Below are 19,239 nucleotides of genomic sequence, written 5' to 3'. Positions count from 1 at the left end.
CTTTTAACAGAGTGTTCATGATATCTGGAGCAAAACACATGCCTATTATTTTACAGTTAAACGTGGAACCTCATTGGTCTAATCAACAATCATTGTTCCCCAGGATAATGATTTTTAGTCTTTTTTTCAGTAATACAACAGATTCAGATGTTTTGCAGTGAACACTTACTTCCTCATGTTCAGGATTATTTTGCAAGCACTGTTAATTCAGCTATGTCTCTAGGTTCTTAAATCCATTCTGAATTTCTCTAATTATCCTGAGGGTTAGGCAAGGGATTGTTTTATAAATTCCTGGTGTATAGATGCAAGTCAGTGTATTTATTTTCTTTATATCTAAGTCTTTATTAGGAAATGGCAACCCACTCCAGTGCTTGCCTGGAGAATCCCAGGGACGGGGGAGCCTGGTGGTCTGCCGTCTGTGGGGTCGCACAGAGTCGGACACAACTGAAGTGACTTAGCAGCAGCAGCAGCAGCAAGTCTTTATTATACCTGGAGTTATGATCTCTTGGTACATGGTTTTATCAAGGAATTTAGCAACATACTGTTGTCAATAAAATTAGTAGTAGTAGTGTTAGTAGCTCAGTCACGTCTGACTCTTTGTGACCCCATGGACTGTAGCCTGCCAGGCTTCTCTGTCCATGGGATTCTCCAGGCAAGAATACTGGAGTGGGTTGCCATTCTCTTCTCCAGGGGATCTTCCCGACCCAGGGATGGAACCTGGGTCTCCTGGATCGCAAGCGGATTCTTTACCGTCTGAGCTACAGGGAAGAAGATCCTGTCAATAAAATTAAGTACTTTTTAATATTATTCCAGAATGTCTAATGATGCTTGTGATTGGTGTAGAGGATTTACAGGAATGTCTTTTTTCTTAATATCTGCATCTGGTATAAGGAGTCGCAGTGAGTCGGGCATGGCTGAGCGACTGAACTGAACTGATAAGGAGCATGCGTGCCATTTCTAATGAGAAGATACAGCTAAGAGGAGCAAGGAGTTATCCATATCCCTATATGTCTGTCTGTCTGCTATCCATCCATTTACCCATCCCCCTTTGTGTTGTTGTTGTTATTCAGTTGCTAGGTTGTGTCCGATTCTTTGCGACCCCATGAACTGCAGCATGTCAGGCTTCCCTGTCTTTCACTATTTCCTGGAGTTAGATATAGATACAAATAAGTATATATGCATAGATAGATAAGCATAAAGTACCTGTTTATATGTTTGCAATGAAATCCACTAAAATGTTAACAGTACAAACCTACAGATACAAAATTATGGGAAATTTTATTTTTTTTCTTATAATAGCATAGTTTTATTCTTGATGATATAATAAATGTTAATAAAAACCATAGAAATGGAAAATACGCTTAGCTGCAAATAGCCATGGAGCATGTTTCGTATTTAGTGTTAATGGGTACCAATAAACAGATTTCATGTATAGTTCTTAGGAGTTCCCCTAAACCATGAAAGGTTTCCTCAGTCCTGCCTCGTAGATGGGATTGCACGTGACCTTGGTCTTAGTTTGGGCTTCTTAGATACAGAGTATCCTAGATGGGGTGGATTAAACACCAAAAATCTGTTTCTCACAGTTTCTGGGGGCTGGGAAGTCCAAGATCAAGGTACCAGCAGATCCACTGTATGGTGAGGGCACATTTTCTGGTATGGTTGTCTTCTTGAATCCTCCTTGGCAGAGAGCAGAAAAGAGACAGCCTATGTCCCCTTCTTCTTCTTTTCTTTTTTTAAATAAGATCATTAATCCCACAGGAGAGCCCTATTCTAATGACTTATTCTAACCCTAATTACCTCCTAAAGGCCTTATTTCCAAACGCTATCACACATTAGGAATGAGGGTTTTAACATAAAAATTTGGGGGAGTTCTTTGAGGGTTTCCCAGGTGGCACTAGTGGTAAAGAACCTGCCTGCCAATGCAGGAGACGTAAGAGACACGGGCTTGATCCCTGGGTCATGAAGATCCTGTGGAGAAGGGCATGGCAACCCACTCCAGTATTCTTGCCTGGAGAATTCCATGGACAGAGGACCCTAGTGGGCCTAGTCTCAGTTCAGTTCAGTTCAGTCCCTCAGTCGTGTCCGACTCTTTGCGACCCCATGAATTGCAGCACGCCAGGCCTCCCTGTCCATCACCAACACCTGGAGTTCACTCAGACTCACGTCCATTGAGTCAGTGATGCCATCCAGCCATCTCATCCTCTGTCGTCCCCTTCTCCTCCTGCCCCCAATCCCTCCAAGCATCAGAGTCTTTTCCAATGAGTCAACTCTTCCCATGAGGTGGCCAAAGTACTGGAGTTTCAGCTTTAGCATCATTCCTTCCAAAGAAATCCCAGGGCTGATCTCCTTCAGAATGGACTGGTTGGATCTCCTTGCAGTCCAAGGGACTCTCAAGAGTCTTCTCCAACACCACAGTTCAAAAGCATCAATTCTTCAGCACTCAGCTTTCTTCACAGTCCAACTCTCACATCCATACATGACCACTGGAAAAACCATAGCCTTGACTAGATGGACCTTAGTTGGCAAAGTAATGTCTCTGCTTTTCAATATGCTATCTAGTTTGGTCATAACTTTTCTTCCAAGGAGTAAGCGTCTTTTAATTTCATGGCTGCAATCACCATCTGCAGTGATTTTGGAGCCCCCCAACATAAAGTCTGACACTGTTTCCACTGTTTCCCCATCTATTTCCCATGAAGTGATGGGACCAGATGCCATGATCTTTGTTTTCTGAATGTTGAGCTTTAAGCCAACTTTTTCACCCTCCACTTTCACTTTCATCAAGAGGCTTTTTAGTTCCTCTTCACTTTCTGCCATAAGGGTGGTGTCATATGCATATCTGAGGTTATTGATATTTCTCCCAGCAATCTTGATTCCAGCTCATGCTTCTTCCAGCCCAGCGTTTCTCATGATGTACTCTGCATATAAGTTAAATAAGCAGGGTGACAATATACAGCCTTGACGTTCTCCTTTTCCTATTTGGAACCAGTCTGTTGTTCCATGTCCAGTTCTAACTGTTGCTTCCTGACCTGCATACAAATTTCTCAAGAGGCAGGTCAGGTGGTCTGGTATTCCCGTCTCTTTCAGAATTTTCCACAGTTTCTTGTGATCCACACAGTCAAAGGCTATAGTCTATAGGGTCGCAAAGAGTCAGACATGACTGAAGTGACTTAGCATACATGCACAATCCTTATTTGAACCTCCATTTCATTCTGTTTTACTTTATTCCACTGCTTATTTGTGGAATAAAGTTTTTCCAATCATGCCAGTTTTTCTAATCATGCCTTGTGTTTCTTAAGATATTAGTAAATGTGGTAAAAAAAAAGTAATTCCTGTATGATCTTGTTACTTAGTGTTCCCGAGAAGCACTTGGCTATAGACATAGAGCATCTTAATGTCTGCCTTATCCAAAAGTTTTCTCAACAGAACTACTAACCTGCCCATTAAAGTTTTAAATCTGCTAAAATATCTAGACCAATTTTAAAAAATTATTTACCAGAGAATCAGAAAGCATCTGATGTCTATGGACAGAAATGAATAGGAAACCTAAATATATACCTTACTTAAAATGATAACAAAACAAACCAACAGCAACAAAAACACATACCTTTTGTGCAGTCAAATCTAAGTTTAACACAAACACACATTTCCTTGGACCTACCATAAATAATTTGCTGTCTAGCACCATCCTCCTTTGGATTTGAGTTCATTGTTTTATATGGTATTTTGTGGCAACTGCTAATTATCATAAGCTGTCCAATAAAAGTGATGGATTGTCCAATTAACTCTTCATCAGCAGCCATTTTTGAAGATGTTACCTATTGAAACTGATGGCAGTTTATGACCTCCATGTTGCATATGTAGCTAATGACTCCTTGGGCAATAATTATTAAGTTTCTTGTGCCTCATTCAGTCGTTTTGTTTTACAAATTAGGATGCCATTGAGTTTACCAATTCATTTCGCTTCACAACTGGCTCTCTAAGGATTACTAAAGGTCTGCTGTGGAATGTATGAATCATATAAACTTTGAAGTAGATTACAGATGTGTCTGTTTTGCAGGTTTTCCATCGACCGGCACACTGACCTGGAGAGACAATTCAACATTAATGCTGATGATGGGAAGATAACGCTTGCAACACCATTGGACAGAGAATTAAGTGTGTGGCACAACATAACAATCATTGCTACCGAAATCAGTAAGTGCCTGGGTTTGTTCATTTCTTCCTTGTGTGCCTGCGTGCAGTTTATGCCTAGGGATCATACAAGAAGTGGTCCTGTTTCTTTTAGATATTTTGGCATTAGAACTTCTGTTTCCAAGGAGACTTGGAATGCTTCATCTCAACATGAAATAACTTACGCTGTGGTAAATTACCAAAAGGTTGCAATATATGTGGGAAGGAAACATTTTTACATCCAAGTATTCCTGTATCTTTATACCCATTATTCAGCCATTAAAAACAATGTTTTGCATATTAAAATATGGGAAAGATTTAGCATAAAAGGGTAAGTAAAAGTAGAATTTAAGAACTATAGATCATAAATTTAAATGAACACTAACATTTATATTATATACAATATAGAAACTATTGCTCACACATTTAAGCTATGCATATACACATACACATATAAATGCAGAAATTATAGAAAGAAAATTTACAGTATCAATATATATCACATTTTGGGGAGATGAGATTATAGTTTGTTTTTTTTTTTAGAATTAATGTGTTTTACACAGTAATCACAGACTATTTAAAATTACATCTTCAATATAAAATTCTTCCTAAATTACATGTGAAAATGTAAGCCTTATTTTTTTTTCAGGGGAGGTTCCAGGGTTGTTAAAATAACATATGTTAGTCTTTCTGCCAATTTTTAATGAGCGCAGCTTCTCAGATCGCACTTACTGACACTACAGTGGAGTCTCTAAACAATAGCTCTTTGGTGAAATTTAGTGCTGTCCTGTCTAGGAGAACTTGCACTTTGCCTCACCAGTTTTGTTTTTGTTTTTTAATCGTACAGATTAAATCCCCTTTGCAAAGGAGATATGATGTTCATTTTATTTCCAAGCAAAAGACATTCTGCATGTTATCTGAATATTCCTTTCTGTAAAGGAGATGAAAGACTTCACAGTTTATACACGTTCAAGGGAGATGACAGTACATTCTTGAGGGAACTGGGATAGAAGGAATCTGAATAAGGCAACAAAAGTTCACAATAAAAAAGATTCATGGGTACAAATATGTAAAGGATGTGAGCCCTAAACTCTGCTCTTTGCACTCTCTAAATCTGCTCTGGTTTCACAGCCAATGTCTCTGAGATTCATGATAAATTTGTCTGTAAGAAGAGTAATCTAGACCTTCAGGAAAGGCCTGGATTTTCCTTGCTTTGAGATGTGGGGGTAATGTCTTCCGTGGAGTCTTATTCAAAAAATAAAACACAACCACTGTGTGAAAAAGTGACCATTCAAGAGTGCAGAATGTTTCTCTTGGCAACCTCAAAGCAGGCAGAGAAACAGCTTGATATGGGATTTAAAAGAAGCGCTTTGGAAACTTTGGTGCTTTTCCTTATTAGGAGTACCATTTTCTTCTCTAGTATGTTGCTCTGCTAGTAGTTTATCCCTTGTAACATTAAGAGATAAAGAAAATTGAGCATCTCATTTGGTAGCTTTGATTTCTTAGCCATGTTAACCCCATCTAGATGTGAAATATTTATAATTTACAGTGTTGAAGCTGTATGTCCCCTTAAGCCTCTGAGAAAAACTGTATCTGTTTAGATTGGCTTGAGGTTATATAAAAATGCTCTAAAGCAGTGGTCCCCAACCTTTTTGGCACCAGGGGCTGGCTTCATGGAAGACATTTTCCACGGATCGGGGGTAAAGGGGAATGGTTTGGGATAATTCAAGCTCATTACATTTATTGTGCCCTTTATTTCTATTACGTCAGCTACGTACGTAAGCTACTACGTACGTAAGCTACTACGTAGGTCATCTACTATGTCAGCTCTGCCTTAGATCATCAGGCATTAGATCTCGGATCCCCAGTCTAAATGACCATAGTTATTGTTAAAGTATGCAGGCAATAATTACCATTAAAATAATTTTCTCATATATTGAACATAATAACCTACTTGAATTTGCCTAAATCTAAGACACTTCTTTTTTATGAGTTGTCTGCCTTCACTTACATATTCATCAAGAAGGCCCTAATCAAAAGACTCCATGTACTCTATTCTGTAGAGTAAAAGGAAATGACCAGAACAGGTGGTTAGGAAACATTTCAGGGGCAATCCAGAAACAAAAAACTCATTTGCAAGGAATCACAAACAAGTAAGGAAGACAGATACAAAAGCAGATGCTGCAGGGTAATGAGCTGTTAACTCTAGGGTGACAAGCGTACCAAGCCCAATAGGGAAGACATTCATTTGTTCGTTCACTCAGTAATTATTTATTGAGTCTTTGGTTCTTGCCAAGTACTGTTTTAGTGACTGGGGATATAGCAGTGATTGAAACGCAGGCAAAAAACATCTGGTCCTCTTGGAGTTTTCTTTCTAGGGGCACCTGAATATGAAACATGGGTTGAAATCTGCTGATATATCCATAAAGAATGACACAGAGGTGAGGAAGAAGGTGATGAGTACTGGGAATAAAAGCAGTTGATGGTGCGACCACAAACCTGCTTCAGTGGACATCTATTGATTACAAATGATTGAAATATAGACCGGATAATTTTTCCTTTATGGCTTGAGAGAAACCACTGAAATATATCCCAGACTTAAGTTTACAGTTAGCTCCATAAAGAGACCAAACAGGAAATGGTTCTGTTCATATGGCAACCCAAAGCTTTTCTTTGAACCTTATAGAATTAAAAGTACACAACCCAAACTCACCTTATTCTGTTGACATCAGTGGGAGTTATCTCATCTTTTACTGCATCTTTCTTTTGATCTTTTTTTTTTTTTGCTCAGAAATTGAAAAACTAAACATTTCTTTTTGAATTTTTGCATGTAACTGTCTTAAAACCAACAAGTGTGTGCTTAGTCATTCAGTTGTGTCCAACTCCTGTGACCCCTTAGATTGTAGTCTGCCAGACTCCTCTGTCCATGGGATTCTCCAGGCAAGAATACTTGGTTGCCATTTCCTTCTCCAGGGGATCTTTCTGACCCAGGGATCGAACCCAGGTCTCCTTCATTGCAGTCAGACTCTTCACTGACTGAGCTACCAGGGAAACCAACAAGATTGGAAGTATAAAAGAGAACTGTAAATTTTAGCTGTAAAATATAAGCTGCTGCTGCTGCTGCTAAGTTGCTTCAGTCGTGTCCGACTCTGTGCAACCCCACAGATGGCAGCCCACTAGGCTTCTCTGTCCCTGGGATTCTCCAGGCAAGAATACTGGAGTGGGTTGCCATTTCCTTCTCCAATACATAAAAGTGAAAAGTGAAAGGGAAGTCTCTCAGTCCTGCCCGACTCTTAGCGACCCCATGGACTGCAGCCTACCAGTTTCCTCCGTCCATGGGATTTTCCATGCAAGAGTACTGGAGTGGGGTGCCATTGCCTTCTAGCTGAGGTGGGCATAAGTCTAGAAATTTTAAATGTAAAATTAAGTTACAGAATTCAAAATAATAAGATCACAGAGAACTTAAGAAAAATTGGAATTACTATGAAAATGGCTTAGAAACTTATTTTGACTTGGTTTTATTATTGAGCACATCATGTAATGTTTATCTTCTGAAGCCGCAGATCATGTCCTGGAAAAAAATATTAAAGGGAGATTTATTGTATTTGGATGAGATGAATGTTTAAAACCACCCAGGACAATAGAACCCCATAGGGGGAGCTTCTAATAAAGATAAAGAAATATTCATTCCAGGGAGAACAATTTAAAATTACTCCCAGAGCACCATCTCTTCAGACAAAAAGATTTAAGCAAATGAAATTAAGCTAAAAAATGGATTTTAGGAAAGTCCATCTGTTATCTCTTAATGAGAATGGAGATGTCATCCTTTATCCTCTCGTGTCAGATTCACTTAACCAAGGCTGAGATGCTTCACTGTGTGTATTTCCCAAGTATTTCAGTGGTAATAGATCTAACTTGCCATCATGATCAACAGGCACATCTCATTACATGAGCTGGCAGTTAGATGCCCAAGTACTAACAGCAGATTAGGCTTGTATAGCACATCTGTGCTAAGTAGCTTCTCTAGCAGCAGCCCCCTCTCCTGAAACTATCCTAAGGCTTGAAACTGCTGTGTATCATGATGGTGATGGCTTAAAGTAAATTTAGCTAGTTAAACACTGAAAAAGTATTATGTAATGCCCATGATGCTTCTAATTCTCACGTCATTCTTTGAAAATAGGTACCATTATTGTATTCATTTTTCTGTCAAGGAAATTCAGACAGAAGGTTAAGTATCTTGCCCAGAATCTCAAGGAGAGCAAAGGGTTCAGAGGTAGGTTTGCTATCAATGCTGTTTAATTGCAGATTACATGTTCTTAGATGCCTTCTTCAGGAGGAACCCTCTCCTGTATCTTCTCTTCTTCCTTTCTCCTCCTTAAATTGAGCTTCTGACACTGCTATATCATTACCTGAAGCAAGCCAATGAAATAGTTCTTCTCTGCAAAGCAGAAGGTTGGCACAGGGACAAGAGTGCAGTGGAGAAAAAAAACAAGCCTCCATTTACTCAGAACCTCCTATTCTAACGCTTATAACCCTAGGGAGGAAAACGGCTTGGTGGACAAAGTCAGGCTTTGGAACTGTTCAGACTGGAATTCTATTCCCATTTTTGAGATTAGGAAACTGAGGAACAGAGATGAGAAAGCAGAAAACAGTGCCTTTAAGGGGACGTTTTTCAATGAAGTTCACAGAGAACTTGACATATCCAGCTGACCCCAGTCTCCTGGGTTAGTGTTTAAACCAGAGTTATGGCATTTGCTGAGCATCTATGGAACCATTAATTTTATTGCAATTAATATATATTATAAACATTGTTTTAATGTTGTGAAGGAAGGCAGAAAGAGGTGAAATGTTCTGTTTGGTCTTTATTGGTGATCGGTGATATTTGAGCTAAGGTTTGTCAGAAGAAGCATGAGATTCATTTAGGTTGGGCAGAGTAGTATAGACGTACCTATGAGAGAAACGTAGTAACAAGCACAGCTGTCAGAGAGAGAAAGGAAACCAGGGCAGGGAGGGGATGGTAAGGGAAATACAGTCTCTGCAGGGGCATTTCAGAGGTATTGAGTGCCAGTTTTAGAGTGTCCTTCTCGGAGAAAGTGGTGACGTGGGATGGAGAGTGGGGAAACCCACTGACATCGTGTACCTGAGAGCAGGCAGCTGACATTTACAGAAAGTGGACTACTGTTGGTTACCTGAAAGTATTGTAAAGCAGGAAGCATATAATTGCCCATTAAATTAATCTCTTTGAGTTAGCGATAATGCATTGCTCTAGCCCACTACAGTGGGCTGCACACAATATTGCAAATGAAGCTTTTCACTAATGATGGTTAAATCTCCCAGGGAACACGCTAGTTTGATAGCGCTTAAGGAATGTTTCTCCCTGGCAAAAGGCCCAGTTGCCACAATAATTTGCTTTGTCCAACCCAGGCTACTTAGGAAAAACATATCTTTATAGGGAGCTCATTGTTTAGAGAAATCTTAGGTCCTGGAGTTAGTGGAGTTGGCCTCATCTTGCCCATATAACCCTAGGCAAAATATTTCCCCTCTCTTGCTTTCAGTTTTCCCATCTATGAAATGGGAATCATAATTGTTCTTTTAAATTTAGGGTGTAGGAGCCTGGCCAGCTACAGTCCATAAAGTCCCAAATAGTCAGATACAACTGAAGCGACTTAGCACTCACACACACGTGCATACACACAAGGATTGAATTAAAAGTGACGGTACTCTACCTCTTAGCTCAAAATATATCTATAACCTTTAGAAATTGATGAATAAATTGCACGTGTTCTTGTTAATACAGCCCTAACCTTAGGCTTTGAATTATAGCTTAATTTTAAATTATTTATTTGGCTTATATTGTCTTTCATCCCTTCTCCTCCCCACAACAAGAAAACTGGTAATCATGTCCTGTGAGTTACTGCTGGGTGCAGCTGTGTTTCTTCACTGCACAACCAATAAGTTTGTTTACTGACCTTCCTTTTGTCCCCGGTTCAGTCATGGTAGATTGATCTGTGCCTAAAGGAAGGCCCTCAAAATGAAGCTGGCATATTCTTGGAGAGCCTGATTGAACTAATAAGGACTTCAGATTTTATATCAGGATCTCGCTCAAAAGATGTAATCTCTCTGTGTATTGCCTGTGGCATAATCAGGGCTAGAGTTTCTTTAAGATCAATATCCTTCCCTTGTATAGAATTGAGTGGAAGCAGGAACTTTCCTGGTGGTCCAGGGGTTAAGAGTCCACCTTCCAGTGCAAGGGCTGCAGGTTCGATCCTTAGTCAGGGAACAAAGATCCCATATGCCTCAGGGCGACTAAGCATGCGCACTGCAGCACAGGATCCCATGTGCCACAACTCAGACCCGATGCAGCCAGAAATAAATGAATAGAAACAAAGAAACATTTTAAGAAATAATACATAATGAAAGAATTGAGTAGAAGAAGATGGAGAGAAGCCACTGTCCAGTTAGGTAACTCACAGAAGGGAAAGAATGATTAAAGTCTGAGGTGGACAGTGAAGTTCAGGGCTGGGGTGGTTACGGGGCTCCCAAGTATCAGAGAAGCTGTGGCAGCAGATGAACGACGTGACTCTTGGGGAACAGAGGCACATGGCAAGTTTCTGTGGCTATACCCTTCCTCAGATAAGCATACACGTGCTGTGAGGTAACAATCAATATTCTTAACAATAAAGGTTATAATGAAGGGAAGTGGAAAATCCATTATGGGGAAGTGAAGGGGAAGCTACGGGTTCCTGGGAATTTCCTGACAGAGAAGAATGGGAGTGTCATTCTGAGTTCGAGGAGAAGCAGGCCCCAAATGAGTATCACTCTGCATAACTCACACCAGTTTTAACCACAATCGTGCCCGTTTTGTGGACAACTACTCCACTTCCTTGAATATCCACTTGATGTCTCCTTTAGCTCCTCTTTGTTCCTCTTGGAATGCATCCATTCTACCGAACTCCTCCCACCACCTCCCCATCTCTTTCGTCTCTGCCTTTCTTTTTGTTCTAGTCTATTTAGGAAACGCCTGTAGATTGAGGCTGGAGATACAGATTTTAACTAGGAACTCCTTTAAGATGTCACTATGACTAACAGCTCTTTAGTCCTAACCTAGAAAAACACAGAACGTAAGAGGCTTCTACCCCTGTGTCTTGCCCTGGTCTCTCTTATAAACCACCCTCCTCAAATCCTTGACAGGAGCTCTTATTGTAGACAGTTGTAGATAAAGGACAGGAGATACACAGCAAACAGTAATCCAAGCTTTTCAGGTGCAAGTTGTAGCAAGCTGACTAGTCACAGCAAATGGTAATCTCCAGGTTTGAGGATATTGGATAGAGGGGGGTAGGTTGGGGAGATCCTAGATATGTGAGCAGATTATAAAGACTGGATGATAGTAGGATGATTTATCCTCAGTTATGGTTTTCCTTGGTGACTCAGTGGTAAAAGAATCCACCTGCCAATGCAGGAGATACGAGTTCCACCCCTGGGTCGGGAAGATCCCCTGGAGAAGGAAATAGCAACCCACTCCAGTAGTCTTGCCTGGGATAGACTATGGACAGAGGAGCCTGGTGGGCCACCATCCGTGAGGTCACAATGGAGTCAGATACAACTTAGTGAGTAAACAGCAACAACAGTGGTTTCTCTGGGAGTAAAGGAAGCACGTGGACTTGGGAAGAAAATGCAGATATCAGTCAGAGTTAAGTAAGCAAGTTTATAAATCAGGTTGCTTAGATGGAATCATTATTTTTTCATTCATCCACACTCACTTAGTGGATAAGTTACTGAACTTCTCTCTGTGGCTTAGATTCCCTATTTCTAAAATGGGGGATATATTGAAACACCTTTAGAGGTATGTGATAAGAAGTGAATATGCTTACATGCTAATATCTTTCCTAACACACAGTAAAGTTTTGGTGATAATGCTTATGTTAATATTAGTATAACAGTAGTTATAAAGTAAACATTAATTTTATCACTTCGTATAATTAAAGAGGATAGTCCTAAAACTTTAGCTTTCTTGTCATCAGATAAAACCACCCAGCTTTATTTTGAGAATATACAAATTAATGAGTTTTTGAGGCAGTATCATCTTAAGATGATTTGGGAGGTATAATTTTCTACAAACATGTGTCCAAAAGGAGGAGCTTTTTTCCTCAGTCCTGGCCAGTTTGGCAGCCTTAAAAGACTCCTTCTTACCCAAACCAAAGTTGTAGTTGTAACCTCTTTCTCAGAAAGCAGTAATGGTTACTGCTGCTGCTGCTAAGTCACTTCAGTCGTGTCCAACTCTGTGCGACCCCATTGACGGCAGCCCACCAGGCTCCCCCGTCCCTGAGATTCTCCAGGCGAGAACACTGGAATGGGTCGCCATTTCCTTCTCCAATGCATGAAAGTGAAAAGTGAAAGTGAAGTCTCTCAGTCGTGTCCGACCCTCAGCAATCCCATAGACTGCAGCCTACCAGGCTCCTCCGTCCATGGGATTTTCCAGGCAGGAGTACTGGAGTGGAGTGCCATTGCCTAGGTAAAAACAAATTATGAAGGCAGATTTTCACAGCCAAAAATATGCTTTAGATGTGATTTGAATACACCACATAATCTCTTTAAGCTTCAGTTGATATATTTGAAGTACGTTATGACAAAATGAGATAATACAGGTAAAATGGCATATGGAAAGGACTTAATAACATTTCTTTCCCCCTCTAGTGCCCCTCTCCCCTCATCCTCATCCTGCTCTCTGACCTTCTCCAGACCGAACCTGGTGCCTACTAGAAGGTGAAGCATAAACTGTTAGTTCTTTGTCTAAATGTATCATTCAGATCTCCCTTTTCCCCCCGGTCACTTGGGCTTACACATGAAAGTGAAAGTAAAAGTGTTAATTGTTCAGTGTGTCTGACTCTTTGCGACTCAGGGAAGAGCTAGTACTTGCCAGGTCTCAGATCAGATCAGTCCCACAGTCATGTCCGACTCTTTGCAACCCCATGAATCGCAGCACGCCAGGCCTCCCTGTCCATCACGAACTCCCGGAGTTACTCAGACTCACGTCCATCGAGTCAGTGATGCCATCCAGCCATCTCATCCTCTGTCATCCCCTTTTCCTCCTGCCCCCAATCCCTCCCAGCATCAGAGTCTTTTCCAATGAGTCAACTCTTCGCATGAGGTGGCCAAAGTACTGGAGTTTCAGCTTTAGCATCATTCCTTCCAAAGAAATCCCAGGGCTGATGTCCTTCAGAATGGACTGGTTGGAGTTTGCTGCAAATCCCATTGGTCAAAGCAGGTCATGTTACCAAGAGCAGGTTTACAAAGTAGAGAAATAAATGTCGCCTCTTGATGGGGAGGTGGAATTTCCAAATATTGTGGGCATTCATTTTTAAAAAAGTAATTTCAGACTGGAATGCTAAATCTTAGTGATGCATGACCGGGAATGATACAGATCTGTAGCCTACACACACAGAAACTTCCCTTCTAGGTTCCTCTTCTCATTATAGTACTGTACATCTCAAAGGTTCTCCTCCAACCCCTTACTTATTTGAGAAAAAGGACTGGACACAACATTTCTAACAGCTGTGAACTCATTAGCTATGGATTCTTTAGAATTTCAGCTTAAGTAGCAATTGGTATTATTTATTATAAATCTGTTAACACATTTATGATACTATGACAATTTCTCCCACATGTAAGCTTTAAATACTATTATTAATATTTCTTGATATCCAAGCCGGGCTAAGTTCCTTTGCTGTCAGGTCTCAAAGATCCATGTTCTTTGCCTTTAAGAGACTGGTTGAGGCCTAAAACACCCATTTATTTGCCTGAGGTTTTGAAAATACATTTTTTTTTGGCCACACCTTATGGCCTATGGGATCTTAGTTCTCTGACTAAGGGGATCAAACCCAGACCCATAGCAGTCAAAGCGCTGAGTCCTAACCACTGGGGTTCCAAGGAATTCCCTGAAAATACATTGATAAAGTTCTTGTTCTCATGAGACATTATTGCTTTGATGTCGACCACTGTTTTATCCTGGGAGCCTAGCACTGTGGGGTCTCCCAGTGAATGTTTGCTGAGTTAATGAATGAATAGAGGAAATAAGAATTAATACCACAAAATATTAGCCTGATGAGTTCTGACTCTAAACAGACATTATTGATTCATTGGTGGAGAAGATCTCTGCTTTAATATATCCCACTCAGCTCTTTGTTAAAAGTCTTGAGCTGACAAGCACATCGGCACAATGGCTTTCTGAAGTTTTTAAAGTCATTCTTTCCTGAGTGACTGAAGCTGAGGCATGAAGGACAGGACTGACTGTGCTCTCCTTGTGTGAAAATTGTGGGGCATTGACTGTGCTCAAGGGGAAGCTCTCCCATAGAATAGTAAGCCCTCTGAAGAGTCGGGGACAGAGACCATGAGAAAGGTGCTGGCAGAGAGGAGCCCCAGGTTCCCTCTCTCTCCCCACAAGGAGCCAGCCCTCTGATCAAAGATCCTTTACTTCTCTTCCCTCTGAGAGCCTGAGGCAAGACCTGAATTATGCCAGCCCACACTTCATTACCCAACAAGCCCATTTATCATTTAATCTGATCTATATTGAACAAGCAGAAGCAGGTTACAAAGAAGCAAAGCCTAAAGAGTGAAAATGCAGCACGTTTTCTGATTATAGGACTTCCTAATCCAATGCTTAAAAACCAGGGCTAAAAATAGACACAATTCCATCTTGAATTTACCCCTACTCACCTAGCATTTCAGTGTCAGGTCAGGTGGCCACTGGATGGTAGAATTTTGAACTAGGATAACTTGCTTCTGTCTAATTTGAGGTGACAGGGCATTGGTTACTCTAAACCCTCAGTTTGTTATTGTTCAGTCACTAAGCCATGATTGATTCTTTGCACCCCCATAGACTGCAGCACACCAGGCTTCTCTGTGCATCACCAACTCCCAGAGCTTGCTCAAACTCATGTCCATTGACACAGTGATGCTATCCACCATCTCATCCTCTGTCATCCCCTTCTCCTCATGCCTTCAATCTTTCCCAGCCTCAGAGTCTTTTCAAATGAGTTGTCTCTTCACATCCTGGGAGGCTATAGTCCATGGGGCCACAAAGACTTGGACAAGACTCGGTGACTAAATCCTCACTTATGATACTAATATTTTCTTGCTCCTGAAGTGGCTATACAGCAAGAGTCCATCCCACATGTTTCCCAAGGTCAAGAGTTACGCTCTTTGTCACAAAGAAGCAATGAGCTAGAATGTAAAGAAACTGTCTCTAAGGCAAGCACTAAAACTCTATCATTTACTTAGAAAGCATATGATTTGCAGTAGGGTTGGATATTTCCATTGGATGGGAGAGACAGTCTTCTCTATGAAGATCCTTTGTGGAAGGTGTATTTTTGTCAGGGTCATAAAGTAACAGTAGGTTTTTGTCAAAGATGTATTTCAAAATTAACACATATCTTGATCAAGTCTTCTGAAGATCAGAGGACTCCAGAGAGAAAAGAATATATGGCTGGAAAGTTAAGTAGAGCAAATTATGATTGCTTTCGGATGCCAAGTACAAGAAATGATCTTATCCTCTATGTCAGAGGGGTCCATCAAATACATAGAAATATTAAAATAAGGGAAATGTAGCATTCAGAATATTAGCATCCCAGACTTAGCAGCAGACTAGGCTATGGGTGAAACAGAGAGCCTGGAGAATGAGAAAGGGAAGACTCTGGCTGTGATGGTGCCTCAGAATCACCCAGAGAGCTTGTTAAAACATAGATTCCCAGGCCAAAGAATTTGTATTTCTAACAAGTTCCCATGCGAGGCTGAGGCTGCTGTTCCAGGGACCACACTTTGAGAACCATTGCTACAGTCCCTGCAGTCCTAATTCTGAAAAAACTAAAGCTGCATTAGAAATGAAGTTTCAATGAATGGAAATTGGCATCTGGTTAAAACTAATGAGCAATAGGGTAAAGTAAATACTGCTGAAAATTGCAAACCCTTGTGATAAGGATGAAAATAATGATACAATTAAGAGTTGCTGCTAACTGTATACTAGGCAGCATTCCAGCTCTTCCAGTGCCCTTTATCCATTAAATCCTCATAACGGGTCCACAAGTTGGTACCATCTCTCATCTAATAAAGCCAAGATACCACACTTGATGCTCCCCATATTTGGGTGGCTAAATTTGGATTTGATCTTAGGTTTATCTGATGCTTCAGCCAAATCTCTGACTACTGAACCTCAGTCATCTTCTACTGACAGCAAGTTGCTACTGAGACATATCATGATTCAAGTCAGAAAAGATTGTCCATCCTTTCAAAGTTTGAGTTCACAGCCTTCCTTTGAATAGCTCTATATAAAATAGGTTAGAACATAATGGGGTATCACTGAGAGGCTCTTTTCCCTACTGAAAGAGGAGGTCCAGTTGGGGAGCATGCATTTAAAAGTTGCATCTGTGAACTATCCGTTCCAGGGGAATTTGGATTTTTAGGAACTTCTAGTTTCCTAAATTTAAAACAAACTAAAGAGACTCCTTATACTGAAATCTGAAGCTCCTGTAACCTACTGAGATAAGCCCGGAATAATGCTGAAATCTGCTCCACACACCTGCTGCTATAATTTGACAATGAATGCTTAATAACAGGCTGAAGAAGGGGAACAAGGGATAAAACCTTGGATGACAAATGTGGAAGAAAAGTTTTGACTATGTAGCCAAACAAATATAAATTCCAACCTAAGTTCCATTCAATGAGTGACCTGAACATCAACAATTTCCTTGAGCAATCTAATGTATTTATTTATTGGTTAAAAGGAAACTAATACTCAAAAGCAAACTAAGACTCAGCTGGCTGATACAGAGAATATATATGTATATACCATATTATAATGGTATTTTTAAATTTTATTTTATTTTTAAACTTTACGTAATTGTATTAGTTTTGCCAAATATCAAAATGAATCCACCACAGGTATACATGTGTTCCCCATCCTGAACCCTCCTCCCTCCTCCCTCCCCATACCATCCCTCTGGGTCATCCCAGTGCACTAGCCCCAAGCATCCAGTATCGTGCATCGATAAAAGACCCTGATTCTGGGAAAGATGGAAGGCAGGAGGAGAAGAGGAAAACAAGAGGATTAGATAGTAGGATGGCATCACCAACTCAATGGACATGGGTTTGGGTAGACTCCGGCAGCTGGTGATGGATAGGGAGGCCTGGAGTCCTGCAATTCATGGGGTCACAAAGAGTCAGACACGACTGAGCGACTGAACTGGACTGAATAGTATTTTTATAATATAGACGAAATTAGTGTATTATTATCACATATCATACTATTATAATGTAATATGATATAAATATAGTCTCTGTTTTTAGCAATCACAGTAATAATATAAGCCTCATTACCTGTTGGTTATTAAAAGATATTTATTTATTTGGCTGTGCCATATCTTGGTTGCAGCAAGTGGGTTCTACTTCCCTGTTTAGTTCAGTTCAGTTCAGTCGCTCAGTCGTGTCCGACTCTTTGTGACCCCATGAATCCCAGCACGCCAGGCCTCCCTGTCCATCACCAACTCCCGGAGTTCACGTCCATCGAATCAGTGATGCCATCCAGCCATCTCATCCTCTGTCGGCCCCTTCTCCTCCTGCCCCCAATCCCTCCCAGCATCAGAGTCTTTTCCAATGAGTCAACTCTTCGCATGAGGTGGCCAAAGTACTGGAGTTTCAGCTTTAGCATCATTCCTTCCAAAGAAATCCCAGGGCTGATCTCCTTCAGACTGGACTGGTTGGATCTCCTTGCAGTCCAAGGGACTCTCAAGAGTCTTCTCCAACACCACAGTTCAAAAGCATCTATTCTTCGGTGCTCAGCCTTCTTCACAGTCCAACTCTCACATCCATACGTGACCACAGGAAAAACCATAGCCTTGACTAGACTAACCTTTGTTGGCAAAGTAATGTCTCTGCTTTTCAATATGCTATCTAGGCTGGTCATAACTTTCCTTCCAAGGAGTAAGTGTCTTTGTCACCATCTACAGTGATTTTGGAGCCCAAAAAATAAAGTCTGACACTGTTTCCCCATCTATTTCCCATGAAATGATAGGACCAGATGCCATGATCTTCGTTTTCTGAATGTTGAGCTTTAAGCTAACTTTTTCACTCTCCATTTTCACTTTCATCAAGAGGCTTTTTAGTTTCTCTTCACTTTCTGCCATAAGGGTGGTATCATCTGCATATCTGAGGTTATTGATATTTCTCCCGGCAATCTTGATTTCAGACTGTGTTTCTTCCAGTCCAGCGTTTCTCATGATGTACTCTGCATATAAGTTAAATAAGCAGAGTGACAGTATACAGCCTTGACATACTCCTTTTCCAATTTGGAACCAGTCTGTTGTTCCATGTCCAGTTCTAACTGTTGCTTCCTGACCTGAATATAGATTTCTCAGAAGACAGATCACGTGGTCTGGTATTCCCATCTCTTTCAGAATTTTCCACAGTTTCTTGTGATCCACACAATCAAAGGCTTTGGCATATTCAATAAAGCAGAAATAGATGTTTTTCTGGAACTCTCTTGCTTTTTTGATGATCCAACAGATGTTGGCAATTTGATCTCTGGCTCCTCTGCCTTTTCTAAAACCAGCTTGAACATCAGGAAGTTCATGGTTCATATATTGCTGAAGCCTGGCTTGGAGAATTTTGAGCATTACTTTACTAGCGTATGAGATGAGTGCAATTGTGCGGTAGTTTGAGCATTCTTTGGCATTGCCTTTCTTTGGGATTAGAATGAAAACTGACCTTTTCCAGTCCTGTGGCCACTGCTGAGTTTTCCAAATTTGCTGACGTATTGAGTGCAGCACTTTCACAGCATCCCTGACAAGGAATCAAACCTGGGCCCCCAGCATTGTGAGTGCAGAGTCTTAGTCATTGGACTATCAGGAAAGTCCCCATCATTACCTGTTCTTTCAGGTAGACTGCTGTGAACTTGATGTTTAAGAGACAGTGATTTTTTAGAACCATCTCTGTCTTGAATTTATTTAACTGTTTTTTTTTTTTTTTTTTTTTAGCAAAATAAACAATTCTAAATGTGCTGTAAAGAAAATCTGTGTTTAT

At 40.6% G+C, this 19,239-nt stretch overlaps 1 protein-coding gene across 2 annotated transcripts in view; it reads left to right on the top strand.

Moving 5' to 3' along the window:
- The window catches only part of CDH8 (cadherin 8), a 409,933-nt gene that overhangs the window by 273,870 nt on the left and 116,824 nt on the right, over positions 1-19,239 (top strand). The window contains exon 8 of one of the 2 annotated variants that reach the window (XM_070770688.1): positions 4,058-4,194. In XM_070770688.1, coding sequence (XP_070626789.1) covers positions 4,058-4,194 — 137 coding nt within the window. Of the gene's footprint in view, positions 1-4,057; positions 4,195-11,760; positions 11,866-19,239 lie in introns of those variants that run through there. The other variant, XM_070770689.1, reaches the window with a different exon arrangement.

This window comes from Bos indicus, chromosome 18 (genome assembly GCF_029378745.1).
Source record: "Bos indicus isolate NIAB-ARS_2022 breed Sahiwal x Tharparkar chromosome 18, NIAB-ARS_B.indTharparkar_mat_pri_1.0, whole genome shotgun sequence".
Classification (NCBI taxonomy): Eukaryota; Metazoa; Chordata; class Mammalia; order Artiodactyla; family Bovidae; genus Bos; species Bos indicus.
The sequence above is the reverse complement of the archived record's forward strand: the minus strand, read 5'-3'. Positions and strand labels throughout refer to the sequence as shown.